General features: G+C 40.2%; 1 protein-coding gene across 3 annotated transcripts in view; it reads right to left on the bottom strand.

Annotated features, from left to right (window-relative positions):
* Positions 1 to 248: 248 nt before the first annotated feature.
* Positions 249 to 15716, bottom strand: part of rasgef1ba (RasGEF domain family, member 1Ba) — a 63622-nt gene continuing 48154 nt past the window's right edge. For all 3 annotated transcript variants that reach the window (XM_080198882.1, XM_080198891.1, XM_080198873.1), the window contains 5 exons: positions 13104 to 13199; positions 10367 to 10462; positions 8697 to 8820; positions 4975 to 5047; positions 249 to 3062 (listed from right to left, as the gene is read on the bottom strand). In XM_080198882.1, the coding sequence (XP_080055008.1) occupies positions 3038 to 3062; positions 4975 to 5047; positions 8697 to 8820; positions 10367 to 10462; positions 13104 to 13199 (414 nt within the window). In that variant the 3' untranslated portion in view covers positions 249 to 3037. The remainder of the gene's footprint in view (positions 3063 to 4974; positions 5048 to 8696; positions 8821 to 10366; positions 10463 to 13103; positions 13200 to 15716) is intronic.

Below are 15716 nucleotides of genomic sequence, written 5' to 3'. Positions count from 1 at the left end.
ATATGTAGGGATGTAGGGGTAGGGCCTGGGTGGGATTGTGATCAGTGCAGACTCGATGGGCCAAATGGCCTCTTTCTGTACTGTAGAGTTTCTATGATTCTATGATTAACATGATAAATCACCTGCTGCAAATTCAATTTTTTAATGTCCAAATAGCTGTTTAGTAATAGCAAATGGTTGCTGTAACTAAGTGAGAATAAAAACACGCAGACACCTTTTCTGTGAACATTTGTATATAGAAGCCAGTTGTTTATTCCTTGTATTACGAGGGAACAAAGGCATTATTTTCCACTCCATCAAGTAGCTACAAATTGTATGAATATCTACTACTGACTGTCTCCTCCACACTCTGATAGCTAAGCTAGGATCAGCACCCTAATATACCACCAGTTGTAAAAAGAAACAAGAAGTCCAATTCCTTTATTATAGGTTTGATAGGAATCCATGAGCTACCATGACTAAAAGGACTTGTGAATAGATACTGAAATTGTTCTATAATGTATGATCTTGTCACTCTAAGAATGCAGGCTCAAAACAAAGGGATACTTCATTGAAGCACAAAATTGTTCATATGACATTTCAATCTGCTAGAATTCAGAATAAGTCAACTGAGGATTCACATATAAACCAAAATAAGTTACTTTAATTTTGGATCAGTACCTATCTGCTCCCTACGTAATGTGTTCAGACAATTCAACATAAAAACTGATCGCAATTCTTAACGTTGGTGTAGATATTTATGTTCATTTAATGTAACCTTGGCAGAAAATCTAACTCAGTGCTTTGTCCACAATATGCCAATAACATCAATTGGCGGCTCCAGCCTTTTGCTTAATCATAGCATTCCCAACTCCTCGAGTCAGAGTCAGGGTTTGGAGCCTATTCTAGGCAATCTAGTGCTTTGGATGCTAGATTGACATCCAGTGGTTTGTGACTTGCGCCACATAGTCTGTGAGTGCCTACCAAATTCCTGCCATGTAGGAATAATTGTGCCCATTGCCCTATGGATATACATATACAGTCATAAATACTCATTTGCTGGGCAGCATGGTGGCACAGTGGTTAGCACTTCTGCCTCACAGCTCCAGGGACTCAGGCTGCATTCCAGCCTTGCGTGGCTGTGTGGAGTTTGAACATTTTCCCCATGTCTACGTGGATTTCCTCTGGGTGTTCTGGTTTCGTCCCACACTCCAAAGATGTGCATGTTAGGCGCATTGGCCAAGCTAAATTGTCCTGAAATGTCCCAAGAAGTCTAGGTTAGATGAATTAACCACAATAAATGTATGGGATTACAGGATAGGACGGGAGAGAGGACCTAAGATAGATACTCTGTCAGAGAGTTGATGCAGACTCACTAAGCAGGATGGCACTAGAATGATCCTATGAAAAGCATTCTGTGCTGCTGCACAACATTGTCAAAGTCAGTATGCATGATCTTTCTCTATTACTTCAGTAATCTGTAGGTTGAGCTATGCCAAAGATCCAGTATAAAACAACTTCATTTCCACACTTGGTGAAAGAAGAAAACCTTCATTATTTACAAAAATTCCATTTGAATCACTTGATTTTTAAAAAAAAATCACTTCTAAGCAATCTTGACACTGAAAATACATTATAACGTACACATAAAAGTATAAATTATATACATACATAAGTTAACCACAATATTGTGACTGTTCTTATAATTTTTTTAAAAAAAGCACAAAAAGATAATGGCAGGACAAAATACCTGCAAAATATCAGCCTTCATTCAAATGGCTTACAAAAACATGTACATTATCTTGTCAATTCCATTAGTGAGTCACTAGCATCTAAACATTTCTGAACCACATCTTTTCTTTTACAGTCTTGTGATATTTTTCGTGATACATCTGGAATGAATATTCTTAAGTGCTTACATCTACTGAAAGCAAGTCAACAATGTCTAACAAAACAAGGTATTGCACAATCCTAACGTTGATGCAATTCACAGAAGAATGCATTTTGTAGGGGTGACTGACCACCTACAACTTTATCAACGAATCTGCAAGTCTTTCTGCAGATCAAGTCCCTGTGTTACTTCTGCTTATAAAGTACAATATTGTTCTTGTGTCAATCTTTTAGTGTAAGCATGTGAATACTACCAAACATTTAAAAGCAACTAAACTGCTCTTTAATTCTTACATATGGTACAATAATGCATTCTACCATTTCCGTTCTTTTGTGTTACTTTTAATCTTACTCCAAAGATGTGCAATTAGGTGGATTGGCCATGCTAAATTGCCCCGTAGTGTCCGAAGATGGTGTGGGTTGGGTGGATTGGCCTTGGCACAGGGTTATGAGGATGGGGCGAGCCTGATGGGATGCTCTTTCGGAGAGTTGGTGCAGATGTGATGGTTTGAATGGCCTCTTTCTGCATTGCACGGATTCTATGATTTGAATGTGTTAAAAGCCATTCAGAGGTGACTCAATGTGGAATGTTTCTAAAGTGTTCTATGTAAACAATTTAGTCACGGATATAACTTGCTTCTCATATCACACAAATCTATTGCATTCCAGTACTATATTTCGGTGGCCAATTTCATGAATGTCATTATATTAGCAATCCTTTTTCTTCCAGAATACTGAGTTGGCTAACCAGCAGCCAACTCAGGGTTCAGTTTTTATCAGTAGACCGGGTGGAAACTAGCACCAAGTTCTGAGTTTCTGTCTATGACTTTATGAAACAGCAGAGAATAACCAGCAGTAAAGCCCAGAGTGCAGTCGGCAACTTGAGAGTTAACACTGAGGTGTGCTAACATGAGCACACTCTCCAAGTTCAATTCATAACGTATTAGCTAATAACAAGCTGAATGAGAAAAAAAGACACATTTGATTCCAATCTGTGACCGATGATATATGGACATCCAATGTTTGTTTTGCTCCCACTGAGATGCATCCTCCTTAGTGTTGACACGGGAGTTCTAGACTACTGTATGTCCAAGTGTCTTGTCCTCAGAGGTCAGTTATTTCAATCAGCTTAGATCTGGGACCAAATACAGAGTGGTTTATATCCATGCTAAACCCTGGTTAGAAGTGCTGATCTGAAAAAAATATACATTGTTTTGACTGCATAATCAAATAATTGAATAGTGAAATAAGAACTTAGAGAAACAATAACAATTTTAAATTTGTGATCGCAGGAAACAGCAGAGTAATCTTGTCACCAGAAAGCTGTTCAAACTCTCCTCAGCAAATCGGATAGCAATTGAATATCTATCAGATTTAAAACAAAAGATTTCTGACAAGTTCTAAACAAGCCCATAAAAGTGCAATGTGACAAAGGCCTCACTTTCTACTTTCAGTAAATTTAGGTCATCCAAAATTCCCAGGCTGTGTTGTATGTGGCACAGTGATGCAATGGTTAGCACTGCTGTTTCACAACATGAGGGACCCAGGTTCAATTCACCCTTGAGGCAATGTCTGTGTGAAGTTTGCACTTTCTCCCCATGTCTGTGTGGATTTCCTCCAGATTCTCCAGTCTCCTCCTACAGTCCAAAATGTGCAGATTAGGCTAAATTGGCCTTTAGTGTCAGGGGACTAGCAGGGTAAATATGTGGGGTTGCTGGGATAGGATATGGGTAGGATTGTTGTCGGTGCAGGTTCAAAGGGCCGAATGGCCTCTTTCTGCATTGTAGCAATTCTATGATTTTGTAACACACACTAAGTCTCGTTCACCTATCACCCTAGTGCTCGCCCAGATACACAGAATCCTGATTAAGCAATGCCTTGTTTTTTAACTCTCATCCATGTTTTTAATTTGCTCCATGGATTCATCCCTTGTTCTAACATTAGGCTGGAGGAGATTACAGAGAGGGGAAGGGATCACAACCTCCCAGATATCTGTATTCCTCCAATTCAGCCCTGATGAGCATCCCTAATTTTAATTGCTGCACCCTTAGTAGCAATGCCTTTAGCTTCCATGGCAAATCCATCTAACCTACACATCTTTAGACAGGAAGGGGAAACTGATCATGGCCAACCACCTGACCTGCACACCTTTGGAAATCGGAACACCCGGAGGAAACCCATGCAGACATAGGGAGAACGTCCATACAGACAGTCACCCAAGGTTGGAATCGAACCCAAGTTCCCGGTGCTGTGAGGCAGCAGTGCTAACCACTGTGCCAAAAGTTTAGCTGTGGAATTCCATCCTTAAAGCTCATTGTCTATTGACTTATTTCTTCCTTTTAAAACCTAACTTTTTGGTCATCTGCTTTAACATTGCCTTATGTGGCATGGTGTCAAATTTTGTTTGATAATGCTCCCATTAAGTACCTTGGGTTGTTTTACATGTTTAAAGATGTTTTACTGTAACAAATTGTTGTGTATTTTCACAGAGTGGATCAACATTGCAATCTTGAATTACATGGCATGAAAGTGTTACACATCATGAAAACATGACATGTTGAAGCCAATGTGTTGGCAGATTAATATAAAAATAATACTGTTTTGTGAACTCGGGAGTAAGTATAGGGTATGAAGTTTACCCACTCCTGTTTAAAGTCTGGGTTTTTCTTCCACTGTTTTATTTTCATCAACAAACACATTACTGATAGTTACGAGCTTTCTGATGAAGCTCTGCACTAAATGCAGAGTGGAACGATCTTGGGCAGGCAGGACCCTTTGAGAATGCCTGCTCCATACCATTGCCGATAAAGGGATTAGTCTGCGTAAAATCCATTTGCAAAGTAAATGCTCGATTTCCTTTTGTTTTCAATTTTTCAATCTCAAGTATTTGCTCTGGTTTGGCAAACTTTCAGTGGAGATTTAAAATAAAAGCACACAATCACTAAGTAAACAGATCAAAAACACACTGATCCCATTGATCCTCAAACAAAAATAAGTAAAGGGAAATATGTAATTATCTAGGATTTATAGAGGGGTTTAAGTATAGGCTTCTCTTTGTAATTACCCACAGACTAAAATTGTTGTTTCATGAGGTTTGGTGTCTACCTTAGTGTCTTCCACCTCTCCTTCTCAATATGGTTCTCAGGGCTTTCACTCTCATAGGATGCCAAGTAAAGTGCTGAGGAGAAACAGAAGAAATAATAACACATTACTAATGGTACAATTTCAATCTAAAACAAAACTTGCCACTTAAATTTCTTATTTATCTTAGACACAAATAAGCTGCAGCACTGAAAAATGGGCGGCATGTTGACACAGTCGTTAGCACTGCTGCCTCACAGCACCAGGCACCCAGATTCGATTCCCAGCTTGGACAACTGTCTGTCTGGAGTTTGCATGTTCTGCCTGTGTCCACATGGATTTCTTCTGGGTGCTCTGGTTTCCTCCCACAGTCCAAAGATGTGAAGATTAGATGAATTGGCCATGCTAAATTCTCCCTCAGTGCACCCGAACAGGCGCCGGAGTGTGGCCACTAGGGGATTTTCACAGTAACTTCATTGCAGTGTGAATGGAAGCCTTGTGACAGTAATAAATAAACTTTTAACTTTAGAGGTCATTTGGCTCTTGTACATGTTCTGATGCAACTCTTCAACAACTCTTAGTTCTATCTTCAATTCCGTTTTCATGCCATTTCTCTGTATCCATCTGCCATGGACACATTCACATTTAATCCATTCTGGAACGTAATCCTCCTAAAAGTTGCAAGGAGCCAAGGTGCTTGCTTTGTTCTAACATTAGTGGCACAGGGGTTAGCACTGTTGCCTCAGAGTGCCAGGGACCTGGGTTTGATTCTCGGCTTGAATCACTGTCTGTGTGGAGCCTGCACATTCTCCCTGAGTCTGCGTGGGTTTCCTCTGGGTGCTCCGGTTTCCTCCCACAGTCTGAAAGACGTGCTGGTTGGGTGCATTGGCCATACTAAACTCTCCCTCAGTGTACCTGAAGAGGTACCAGAGTATAGCAACAAGAGGATTTTCACAGTAATTTCACTGCAGTGTTAATGTAAGCTACTTGTGACCCTAATAAATAAACTAAACTAGTGCAAAGAAAATAGTGTGAAAAATATCTTACTGTCCACCTCTCTGGGTTTTAGAAACAAGTTAAACTTGATCATAATTAAGAGATATAGCTTGTGACATACCCAAGGGTTTGTGTCCATGGTGACAGACATTTCAATGAACTAGTGAGCTCTTTGCTTTGATTCAGTGTCCCAGTCGCTGTGGATCAGCAGAAACCTGAGCTTTAAATGTTATGTATGTTTGACAGTTTTACATAATTGGGAAAGATTTTAGTTTGGACTGTATTTGCTTCAATTTGAATTTGAAGGACAATGGGAAGAAAGTCTCACTTCCATCTGCAGCAGTACTTTAGTTTTCCTGGCTCCATGATCTACATAGAGGGGAGTATGTGAAGATGAGGGTAAAGTAAAGCTGGTGATTGTTGTCCAGCCACTGGACTGGCTTCAGTATTATTAGGAGAGGTTGCAAATTGAAGGGTCTCTATTATTTACTATCTGAGGATGTATAAATTTAGTATTCTGTATGCAGTGAAATCTATCATTAATCTTTATAGATGCTGTTTAATCTTTATGTTTAACAAAATAACTTAGACACAATTATTTCTCAGTGTTTATTCTGATGTTATTCAAAGGCCAGAAGAATATTAGAAGGCTTATGTAATTTTCAGCAAGCAAATTGCAAAGACTAGGGTGGTTTGTTCAACACTGGGCTACTTTACAATGGCAGGCATTGTGCGTAAGGTCGCATGTAGATTCACACGGATCAAGGGCTCCCTTATGAGAGTGATTCTTAACACTGAGTACATGAGAGATAATTGGTAAGAGCCTGAAATTTATAGCATGCAATTCAGACATATATCAGTGCAAAAGTCCAGATTAAAACTCTGCGCTTAGATCCTTTGTTTGAAACTGAGGGTAGGATGTAACATTTTAAGGGTAACCATTTGTAAACTGAAACCAAATTTATTTCTGAGTGCAGAGAAAAGTAAACGGATGGGATTCCCCAGCCATTCATCCCGACAGGATTCTCTGGTCCTGCTGCGGTGAACGCAGATTTGGTAATCCTTACTTGCAGCAGCAGCAGGTCGTGAATGGCTGGAAAATTCCAGCCAATATGATTATAAATCCTGATGCCTCTGAGATTACAGTCTGAAATATTAGAGGGTAAATGCTTAATGAGTTTATATGACATTTCTTTGCTATTCTAACACTCATGTTAGTCCATTTAAAATGAAGACATAGAAACATGGAAACTCGAACCAAGAATAGGTCATGCCTGCGCTGCCATTCATTATGATTACGACTGATCATCAATTTCAGTACCCTGAGCCTACCCCCTTCTCCCCATATCCCTTGATCCCTTTAGCCCCAAGAATAGAAACACGAGAAAATGTTGATGCTTTATAGCAGCAAGCTAAATGCAGCTAATGCAGTGATGCATTGTAAGTGACACAGTAGCATGAATAGGGAGAGGAATTAAGACTGGTCATGGACAAGATGGGCCAAAGGGCCTCTTTCTGAGCTGTATATATCCGTGACTCTAAAATGGATAAAAGTTCTGCTAGGGCTACCAGCATTTCAGGGTTATATAGTCACCAGATAACCAACTCACTATATGTAATGACGCATATTTCTGTTTCAACTGTTCTAATGGATTATAGACTTTTGAAAAGAAACTTTAATGCTAGGAAAAATACAAGTTACAATTTGATATTCTTTCATTAATCCTAGAAAATCAGTTTTATCTTTCCAAACACAATTTGTAATTTTTTTAGATCCTTCAATGTATTAGAATGTCCCAAAGTGCTTCATTAGTGCATTATCAAACAAAATTTGATAACGAGCAACATAAAGATACAAGGCAAATAACCAAAAGCTTGCCTGAAGTGTTTGCCTAGATTAAGTTCTCAATCTCCAGGAATGTAGCTTTAACTAGAACCTTCTGAGTCAAAGGAGAGAATGCTACCACTGAGCTAACAACTGCTCGCCAAGTATGGTGAAAACATAATCAAATGTTTTTCAATGGAAAAACACAGAACAGATGTTCTCTGAAATCTAAACATGAACAATAATGTGTTAGAATCATTGTATTTTGTGGGCATAGGAATAATTATATTTCAATCAAACTTACATTATTGCCATGCACAGTGTCTCAGGCTGTAAAATTAATGAAACTGATGGTGCCTGCCAAATTTGTGTGGTGGTATGATGATTTAAAAGCTAATAAAACTAAATTGATTCTAGAAGTTTTCTTCATCGAGCTCAATGCTTTTGATTTTTGGGTTTTCATTCACTTTATATTGAAGTGACTGAGAGTTGCTTTAGAATTCATACATCACCACATGAACAATTCACTAATCCATTCTTTGCCACTAGTCCTGGTAACATGCTCGTAAATCTTCTTTGCACTCTTTCCAGTTTATCAATGTCTTTCCTGTAACAGAGTGACCAAAACTGTATACAATACTCCAAATGTGGCCTCACCAATGATTTATACAACTGTAACATAATATCCCAACTCCTAAAATAAGTGCCCTGACTGATGAAGGCCAGAGTGCTAAATGCCTTCTTCACTACCCTGTCTACCTGTAACGCCACTTTCAACGAACTTGTAATCTTAGGTCCCTCTGCTCTTCAACATCCCTCGGGCCTTACCATTCACTGTATAAGTCCTATCCCGCTTTGACTTTCCAAAATGCAACACCTCACAATATCACCTCAATGCATTTTTCCAATGTATCTAATGACTTACTATCTTCAGAGAAGACAGGAGCTGTGAGGAGATATTGAAGAATTTTGCGATCACGCTCGAAGGGGCACTCCACTTGTTTCCAGGTCATAAACTCACTGACTTGCTTTGCCAGCTCCCAGAATTTCTAAAAGAATCATAAGTAATAAATTAAATAGTTTTGTGCAATGGTTTGAACTATAATCTTAGAGAATATTAAAGTGCATGTCTATATTTCTTGCTGCTTTTAAATTTTGTGGGCATAGGAGCCCTTGAACCAAGAAGGTCACAGCATTCTGAGCAGCAAAGGAGAACGTGAAAGGTAAAGTAACCATTAGACATTCAAATTTAGTATTTAAAAAAATGTGTGGTTGACAGGAAAGAAGATGGTAATTTACCAGCACCTATTATTGTGAGGTGAAAAAGGATTTCTTGTAATGAATTTGTGGTTTGGACAAGCAAAGTCACAACATGCTGGAAATCAGGTTCAAACTCCTCTTCCACTGTGTTTCTAATCTCTGTGACATTGTGACAGTGAGATGCCAGGTAAAGGCCTGATTAGCTGGTGAATCAATACACTCGCTAAGGGAGTGTTTCAAACCACTGCATTATCCAGTCTTTCAGCTTTGTTTATTCCTGATATTTCTCTAGTGCTGCAAAATATTGCATATTGCCTGCAGAGTTGATAATGAGGTCAGAATTCACAGAATATTGTTTAGAATAACATGCTCTTGTGTAAATTCTTAACATTATTAAAATGATTCTTTCCATAGTTTTAATGGAGTCAATAACACATTTACTCTATTGGTTTAACATCTTTGCTAAGGACAGGAATTTAGTACCATCACATTAAGCAGTCATGTGACAGCAGCCCTGGTACTGTCTACCCTTAAGTTCCTTCTTGAAGAAATCAATTCCTGCTCATGGATGCTGTTCGTAAACTGTCAGGGACAAGCAGAAAGATGCAGTCAAGGGACAGCGATAGGGAACAGATGACTGCAGACTGAAGCAGCAGGGTTTAGCAAGGGCAAACAGAGAGACAAACAGGGGACATTAGATAAATAAAATATCAAGAGAAAGATATAGTTAAGAAAGAATAGTTTAGCAGAAGATTTCACAAAGGCAGAAACATCCCAAGGACAATCAACTGAAATGAAGACTCATACACATGTTGACACACATACCAATATCAGCTACATAGGAAGCAGTAGGAACGGACCAAAGATTAAGGTGGGAACCAAAAGGATACAAGATATTTCAGGGTGTGTTACATGTCACATTAATTGTGGTAAATAAATAAAGATCAATGAATAAGGGACAAGCTGGAGAGGGGAAAATCGTGGGCGGGATTTTGCAGCCGCGCGAGCCCCAAAACGGAAAATCCCACCCGAGGTCAACGTTCCTTTGCATGGTCTGCCCCCTGACCACTCTGATTCCTGTGGCTGGACGGACAGGAAAACTACCCCCCCTCCCCCTTTAATTCACATCAGCCAGTGATGGATTGGAAAATGATCCTTATAGTGTTAAGCAGCACATTGTACAATGGTTAAAGAGCAGCTGTGAATGGCATGATTTTGCAAAGAAGTGTTTATTTCTTCCAAAAACTCGAGTTTGACTCAATTTTTCAATATTTTGCCTCTTGGTTCTTCTCAGTAATACTTCAGAAATGGACAGGCAACATCAGCATTACTCACCTCAAAATTGACATGACCATTCAGCAAACGATTGGCACAACCCTCATTTAAAAAGTAAATATCCTTGATTAATAGACTGCAGAAAGGAATTACAATCTGTCAAAAAAATACAAATAAGTCTCATTAAATAAAAATTGGTTATAAGCTTCAGTTGAGGAGCATGTCTTTTAGTTAAACTATTAATTACACATTTTGATAAAATCTATAGGAGTATTTTATTACTCAAGATGCAGCAGATCACAAGGTGAATGTCTGATAATGGATTGCCCTGACACTATGCAAATACTAACTGGAAACCACTTAATACACTTGCATGAAATTTCTTTGCCTGTCACATTAATGGAGATATTGGGTGCGATCTTAACCAGCCCGTCAATCAGCAAGGCGAGTCGGGAAAATAATGTGAGGCCAAAACTCCGATTCACACTAATTGCTACCTTCCCAGCCCTGTTTTCTGGGTGAAAACGGCTTCATGCCCTGAGAGTGCCTGGATTTCATATTATTAGGGAATCTGGCACAACTGCTTTCCCCCTCCCGGATGCGAGATGTCACGCTGGCAAGAATCACTACTGTTCTCCACCAGCGGATGCCAGATGCCATGGCCACACCAGGGGAATGGAGGCTATTGAAGCCCCTGGGTGGTTGGGAGCCTGACTGGGCAGTGCCACCTGGCAGTGTCCATCTTGCACCCTGGCAGTGCCCACCTGCCAATGCCCACTTAGGACCCTGGCAGCTCCCACCTGGCACCCTGGCAATGCTGTAGGAAGAAAGAGTATGCAATCAGCCATCTGGATGCGGAATTGGGAGTGGTCGTAGGGGGAGAATAAAAATTCCCAGTAGCTACTGATTTACCCTCTTAATAAACAAATGATTTAAGAAACTAGACACTTTGAATTGATTACTCTGGACAGTATATTCATTCATCTAGCATTAACGTCCAATTTGAGGGATGACTGATAAATAATGGAACAGAATTTGTGATGAGAATAACAATGATGCTGTCAGCGCTCATGTTATGATGGAGGCAATTGAACATCAACTTCTGGAGCTTGCATATGCACAGTGAATTGTTTTGCTGTGGGAGATATCTTAAACTGAAATTTTGGGGTCCTCTGAAGTTGGCAATGGAAATGGTGGGGGGAGGGTGCAAAAATAGAAATGCAAGACAACGTGTCAATGTCAAGATGTGTTCCCAGTGCTGGCAATAATCAGCAGTGTGGGGGAAGGGAGGGACGGGAATCGTGTTCTTCTCAAATGAGGCTAATTAAAACTGTTTAAAAGTTCATAGGAATCTGTAAAGGTTTGCAGCCTATAATTTTAAAGGAGTGCAATGGGTTCCCATGCCTTCAGGACAGATTATATGATGGGGGTGTGAAGAGTGAGGAGACAGTCATTACTGTCCCAGGGCACAGCAACAAGCCCCAAAAGAAAGTCAGCGGGGCATTCTGTGGAGGTTCAGTGATGGGGGTGGGGAATGCCCCTGGTGCTGTGCAGATACAATCAATTTTCGGCATTCATCACGTAAACTTTGAACAGAAAAGACATTCTCCTGCCATGACAAGAAGAGTGTTGAGGAAGGCTGCCACAATTTTGGGCCCAGTAGTGATGAAATCTCCTATGCCACTTCTCCCTAACAGCTTCCAACGTTAGACCCAGGTCAGTATTGATGGAACAACAGCCAGCCCTACTCTGGATACCAAGCCTCTGACTCTCACCTTGGTGGCAGGCTTTGACACAACCTGATCTCTCAATCAGGGCAAACAGTAGCCTCAGTAAAAGCTGCAATGGGGATGGTTAAATGAGTTCTTAACTTTAGCTGACCTGCCTCCGTTCCTGCTGGTTCTGAGCAGAAAGGAAACTTGACTGCGTACCAATGAAGGGCTACCCATGTGGAATATACAACTTTAGTCAATTTCCTACCAGAGGTGGATTTCTGATCCAAAAATAAACCCTATCTCCTTTCTCCCATCCACAATGGAAGAATTTGCTGCTTGTCCTGCCATAGCCTGCACAATTGGTAGTCTCTGTTGATAAGATATGGCACTGAAATGTCTGCAAAGATGTGAACCTGTTGTATATGCCCACTTCCTCTGCACTAAAACTGGTTGAAACATTCAAGCTGGTGCATTTCAGGGTAAGTGAGATTTATTGGCCCAATAGGTAATAATTACTTTCGCACATCCCCTCTGACCTGAAGATTTCTTTTTACAATTGAGGAGTCTCATTTCTTCAGAAGGGGTTTGTTCGTATTGGAAATATGTTTTAAAAGTTGACATAATTCTTCATAATTTTTCTGCCTGTCTCTTTGTCTCCTTTATTTCTTTCCCTTCATTTTACAGCATTTAAACTCATCTTTCCTGCTTTATGCTCCCTGGTTTCGACTCTGCCGCATGTCTTATTGATAATTAGAACATTACAGCACAGTGCAGGACCTTCAGCCCTCAATGAAATTCCTCAGTCTGCTGTTGGTTACCTCATTCACAGACAAAGCAGAACCCCTACAGATGGCATTGTACTGAAACAGACCGTGGGTCAGGAAATCACTGCTGACAAGCCCTCAAAAAGGTCACTGAGTAGCTGTCAATGAGTTGAATGGCAAATTTCATTCCTTTTTCATTGAGAACAGAATCCAGCTCAATAAATTCAAGAATGCTCTGTTCATATTTCTAAAACTCCTATCAGAAGTCGCAAGACCCTACACTAGTGTTATTTGTAACCACGTATATATATCTCTTACCTTTTCCCTGGTACTATGGGCTGTCATTGATCTTTGAGCGGCTCCTCGTAGAGCTGTCCTGTAGTTGTAGAAATTACTAGAAGGATCCATCTGATGCTGAGGATTAGAAAAGTACATTCAGTGATACGTATATCAGATGATGTGGAAATGCTGGCATTGGACTGGGGTGGCACAGTAAGAAGTTTCATAATACCAGGTTAAAGTCCAACAGGTTTACACAAGCTTTCAGAGCAGTATTCTTTCATCAGGTGAGTCACATCAGAATTAACAGCCAGAATTCCCCAACCTCGCCTGCGGCTGGGATTCTCCAGCCCTGCTGAATGAACAAAGAGTTGACAGAGCACCAAATTCTTTATTCTCGTTGGCAGTGGTGGCAAGAGGAGACTGGAGAATTGTGACCCACATTTACAAAGTATATTCTAACTGATTAATCTGAAAATACAATTTTATTTTTTCTAATTAATAAGCCTCCTATAAGGATCCTAAAGGTAACAGAACAACATTTATATGAGTTGGGTCAATCTTTAGTGGAGAAATATAGGAGAGCAGCTTTACACAAGTTTCCAGTCATGACATGTCATGATTTTCTGATTTTAATTGGGACAATTTGGTGATCATAAAGTACATCCCAACAGATAATAAATTGAGATAATAAATTGGCAAGAGAGAAAGTACAACCTGATAAACCAACTTAAAGAGCAATTTTGACATTTTCAAGCTGAGCACAATATATGGAACCTAACAAAATAATAGTCTTTGCTTTAAACAAGGAACTAAAATTGATGTGAAGCATTCGCTGTTTTAAAGAATGTAGCTAGTGAGCAAACTTTACAAAAAAAAAGTTGAGTGTTGCACGTACAGGCAAACATTTGTAAACAGTGATCCCAGAAGCTTATCCTAGTGGTGTCATCTCCAACTATTAACTTATTATTATGCATTTTATTTCAATTATTCAACAGTGTTGTCAAGGGTCATGGTAGATGTGTGTCGGAAATATGATGAGAGGCAGACAGGTAGCGTAACAGAAAGGGACAGTGAGAAATATGAACCAGTCGGATTCTTTTGGCTTTTACAGCAACAAGGATGCTTTCTTCTGTTTCCAAATCCATTTGCACTTTTGAGTTTAAAGTTTATTTATTAGTGTCACAAGTAGGCTTATATTAACCCTGCAATTAAGTTACTGTGAAAGTCCCTTAGTCGCCACACTCAAGGTACACTGAGAAAGAATTTAGCATGGCCAATGCACCTAACCAGCATATCTTTCAGACTGTGGGAAGAAACCAGAGCACCTGGAGGAAACCCACGCAGACATGGGGACAATGTGCAAACTCCACACAGACAGTGACCCAAGCCGGGAATTGATCCTGAGTCCCTGACGCTGTGAGGTAGCAGTGCTAACCACTGCTGCCCCACGTGCTGCCACTTTGCACTTGGGATGACTGGGAGAGGGAAGGAGGTGACCAGGGCTAGCCATCCAAGTTAGAGGGAGGGGGGAGGGTCAGGATTGTCCGGATGAGGGGTCAGTGAAATCAGGGCTGGCCAGGGATTGGGAGAGAAATGGGACTGGCCCAGGGAGATCCTGGAGGTCTGCCATCATTTTTGGGAGGGATCATAAGTCCAGCAATGGGGGTGCTTGTGAGGCTGGTCAACGATTGGACTGTCTGGCGACAGGGAGGCTGGCAATGTGGTACCACTGCCCTGCGTTGAGAGATTGGCGCATGCACAGTGACCCGCTCAGCGCTATGCTGCTGGCCTCTCCAGCAGGCATAGGCCACATCCACAGATTTCCAAGGTGAATCAGGCCAGGGCACTCTGTGATGTACAGAGTGTTGGTGATTCATTCTGGAAATCACACTGAAAAAAACAGTGTGACTTACTCCCATTTTCCCAAACAATGGGGACTTAGAATTTTTTGGGAGAGTCCTGGCAGTGGTTTTTAGTGTAATTTTCTATTTACAATAGCATGGTGATACTGCACATTCTTCATATTGTCACACAATTGATATTCTTTGCCCCGTTACTTAAAGAAAAACAGAAAATTTTCTGTTACATCAATTAACATTATAGGGCAGCGTTTTCTATCCTTTAGGTGCTATTGGTAATCCGGGTCCAAATTGGAGTAATTTCTGAAGTGAAGCCGTGTTTCAAGCTTTCATTCAAACTCACTCGCATAGTCACAGGGATGCCATCTTCCTTGAATCACTGCAATTAGGCCATATTTTAGGACAATGTTGTTCATTTTTGTCTTGTATTAATGCATATTCCTTTTGCTATTTGAGAGTGATAACATTTGTTAATACAGCGGAAAATGGGTTTCTCTCAAAAAGTGAGATTTTAATAAGACTACTGAGTTCATCACTGGTGAGCAACTCAATTTAAAAGAAAGGGAAATTATTCTCAAACAAACTACAGAGCCATTTATTAGTTTAATTAGCATATTGTAGTCAGCTCCTTAGTAAACTAAACATTTAATAACTTTATAAAACTTACGAGTTACTTGAAGGGTCAGAAATGACTGCGATGAATTAATCAGGGAGGGTTGCTAGGGGAGATTGCAATGATCATATTTGTCAATGTTTTTTAAACCAGAGGGGAAGTGCTGGCCACCACTTC

This window comes from Carcharhinus amblyrhynchos, chromosome 1 (genome assembly GCF_965287045.1).
Source record: "Carcharhinus amblyrhynchos chromosome 1, sCarAmb.v2.hapA, whole genome shotgun sequence".
Taxonomy (NCBI): Eukaryota; Metazoa; Chordata; class Chondrichthyes; order Carcharhiniformes; family Carcharhinidae; genus Carcharhinus; species Carcharhinus amblyrhynchos.
This window is presented reverse-complemented; position numbering and strand designations above follow the sequence as displayed.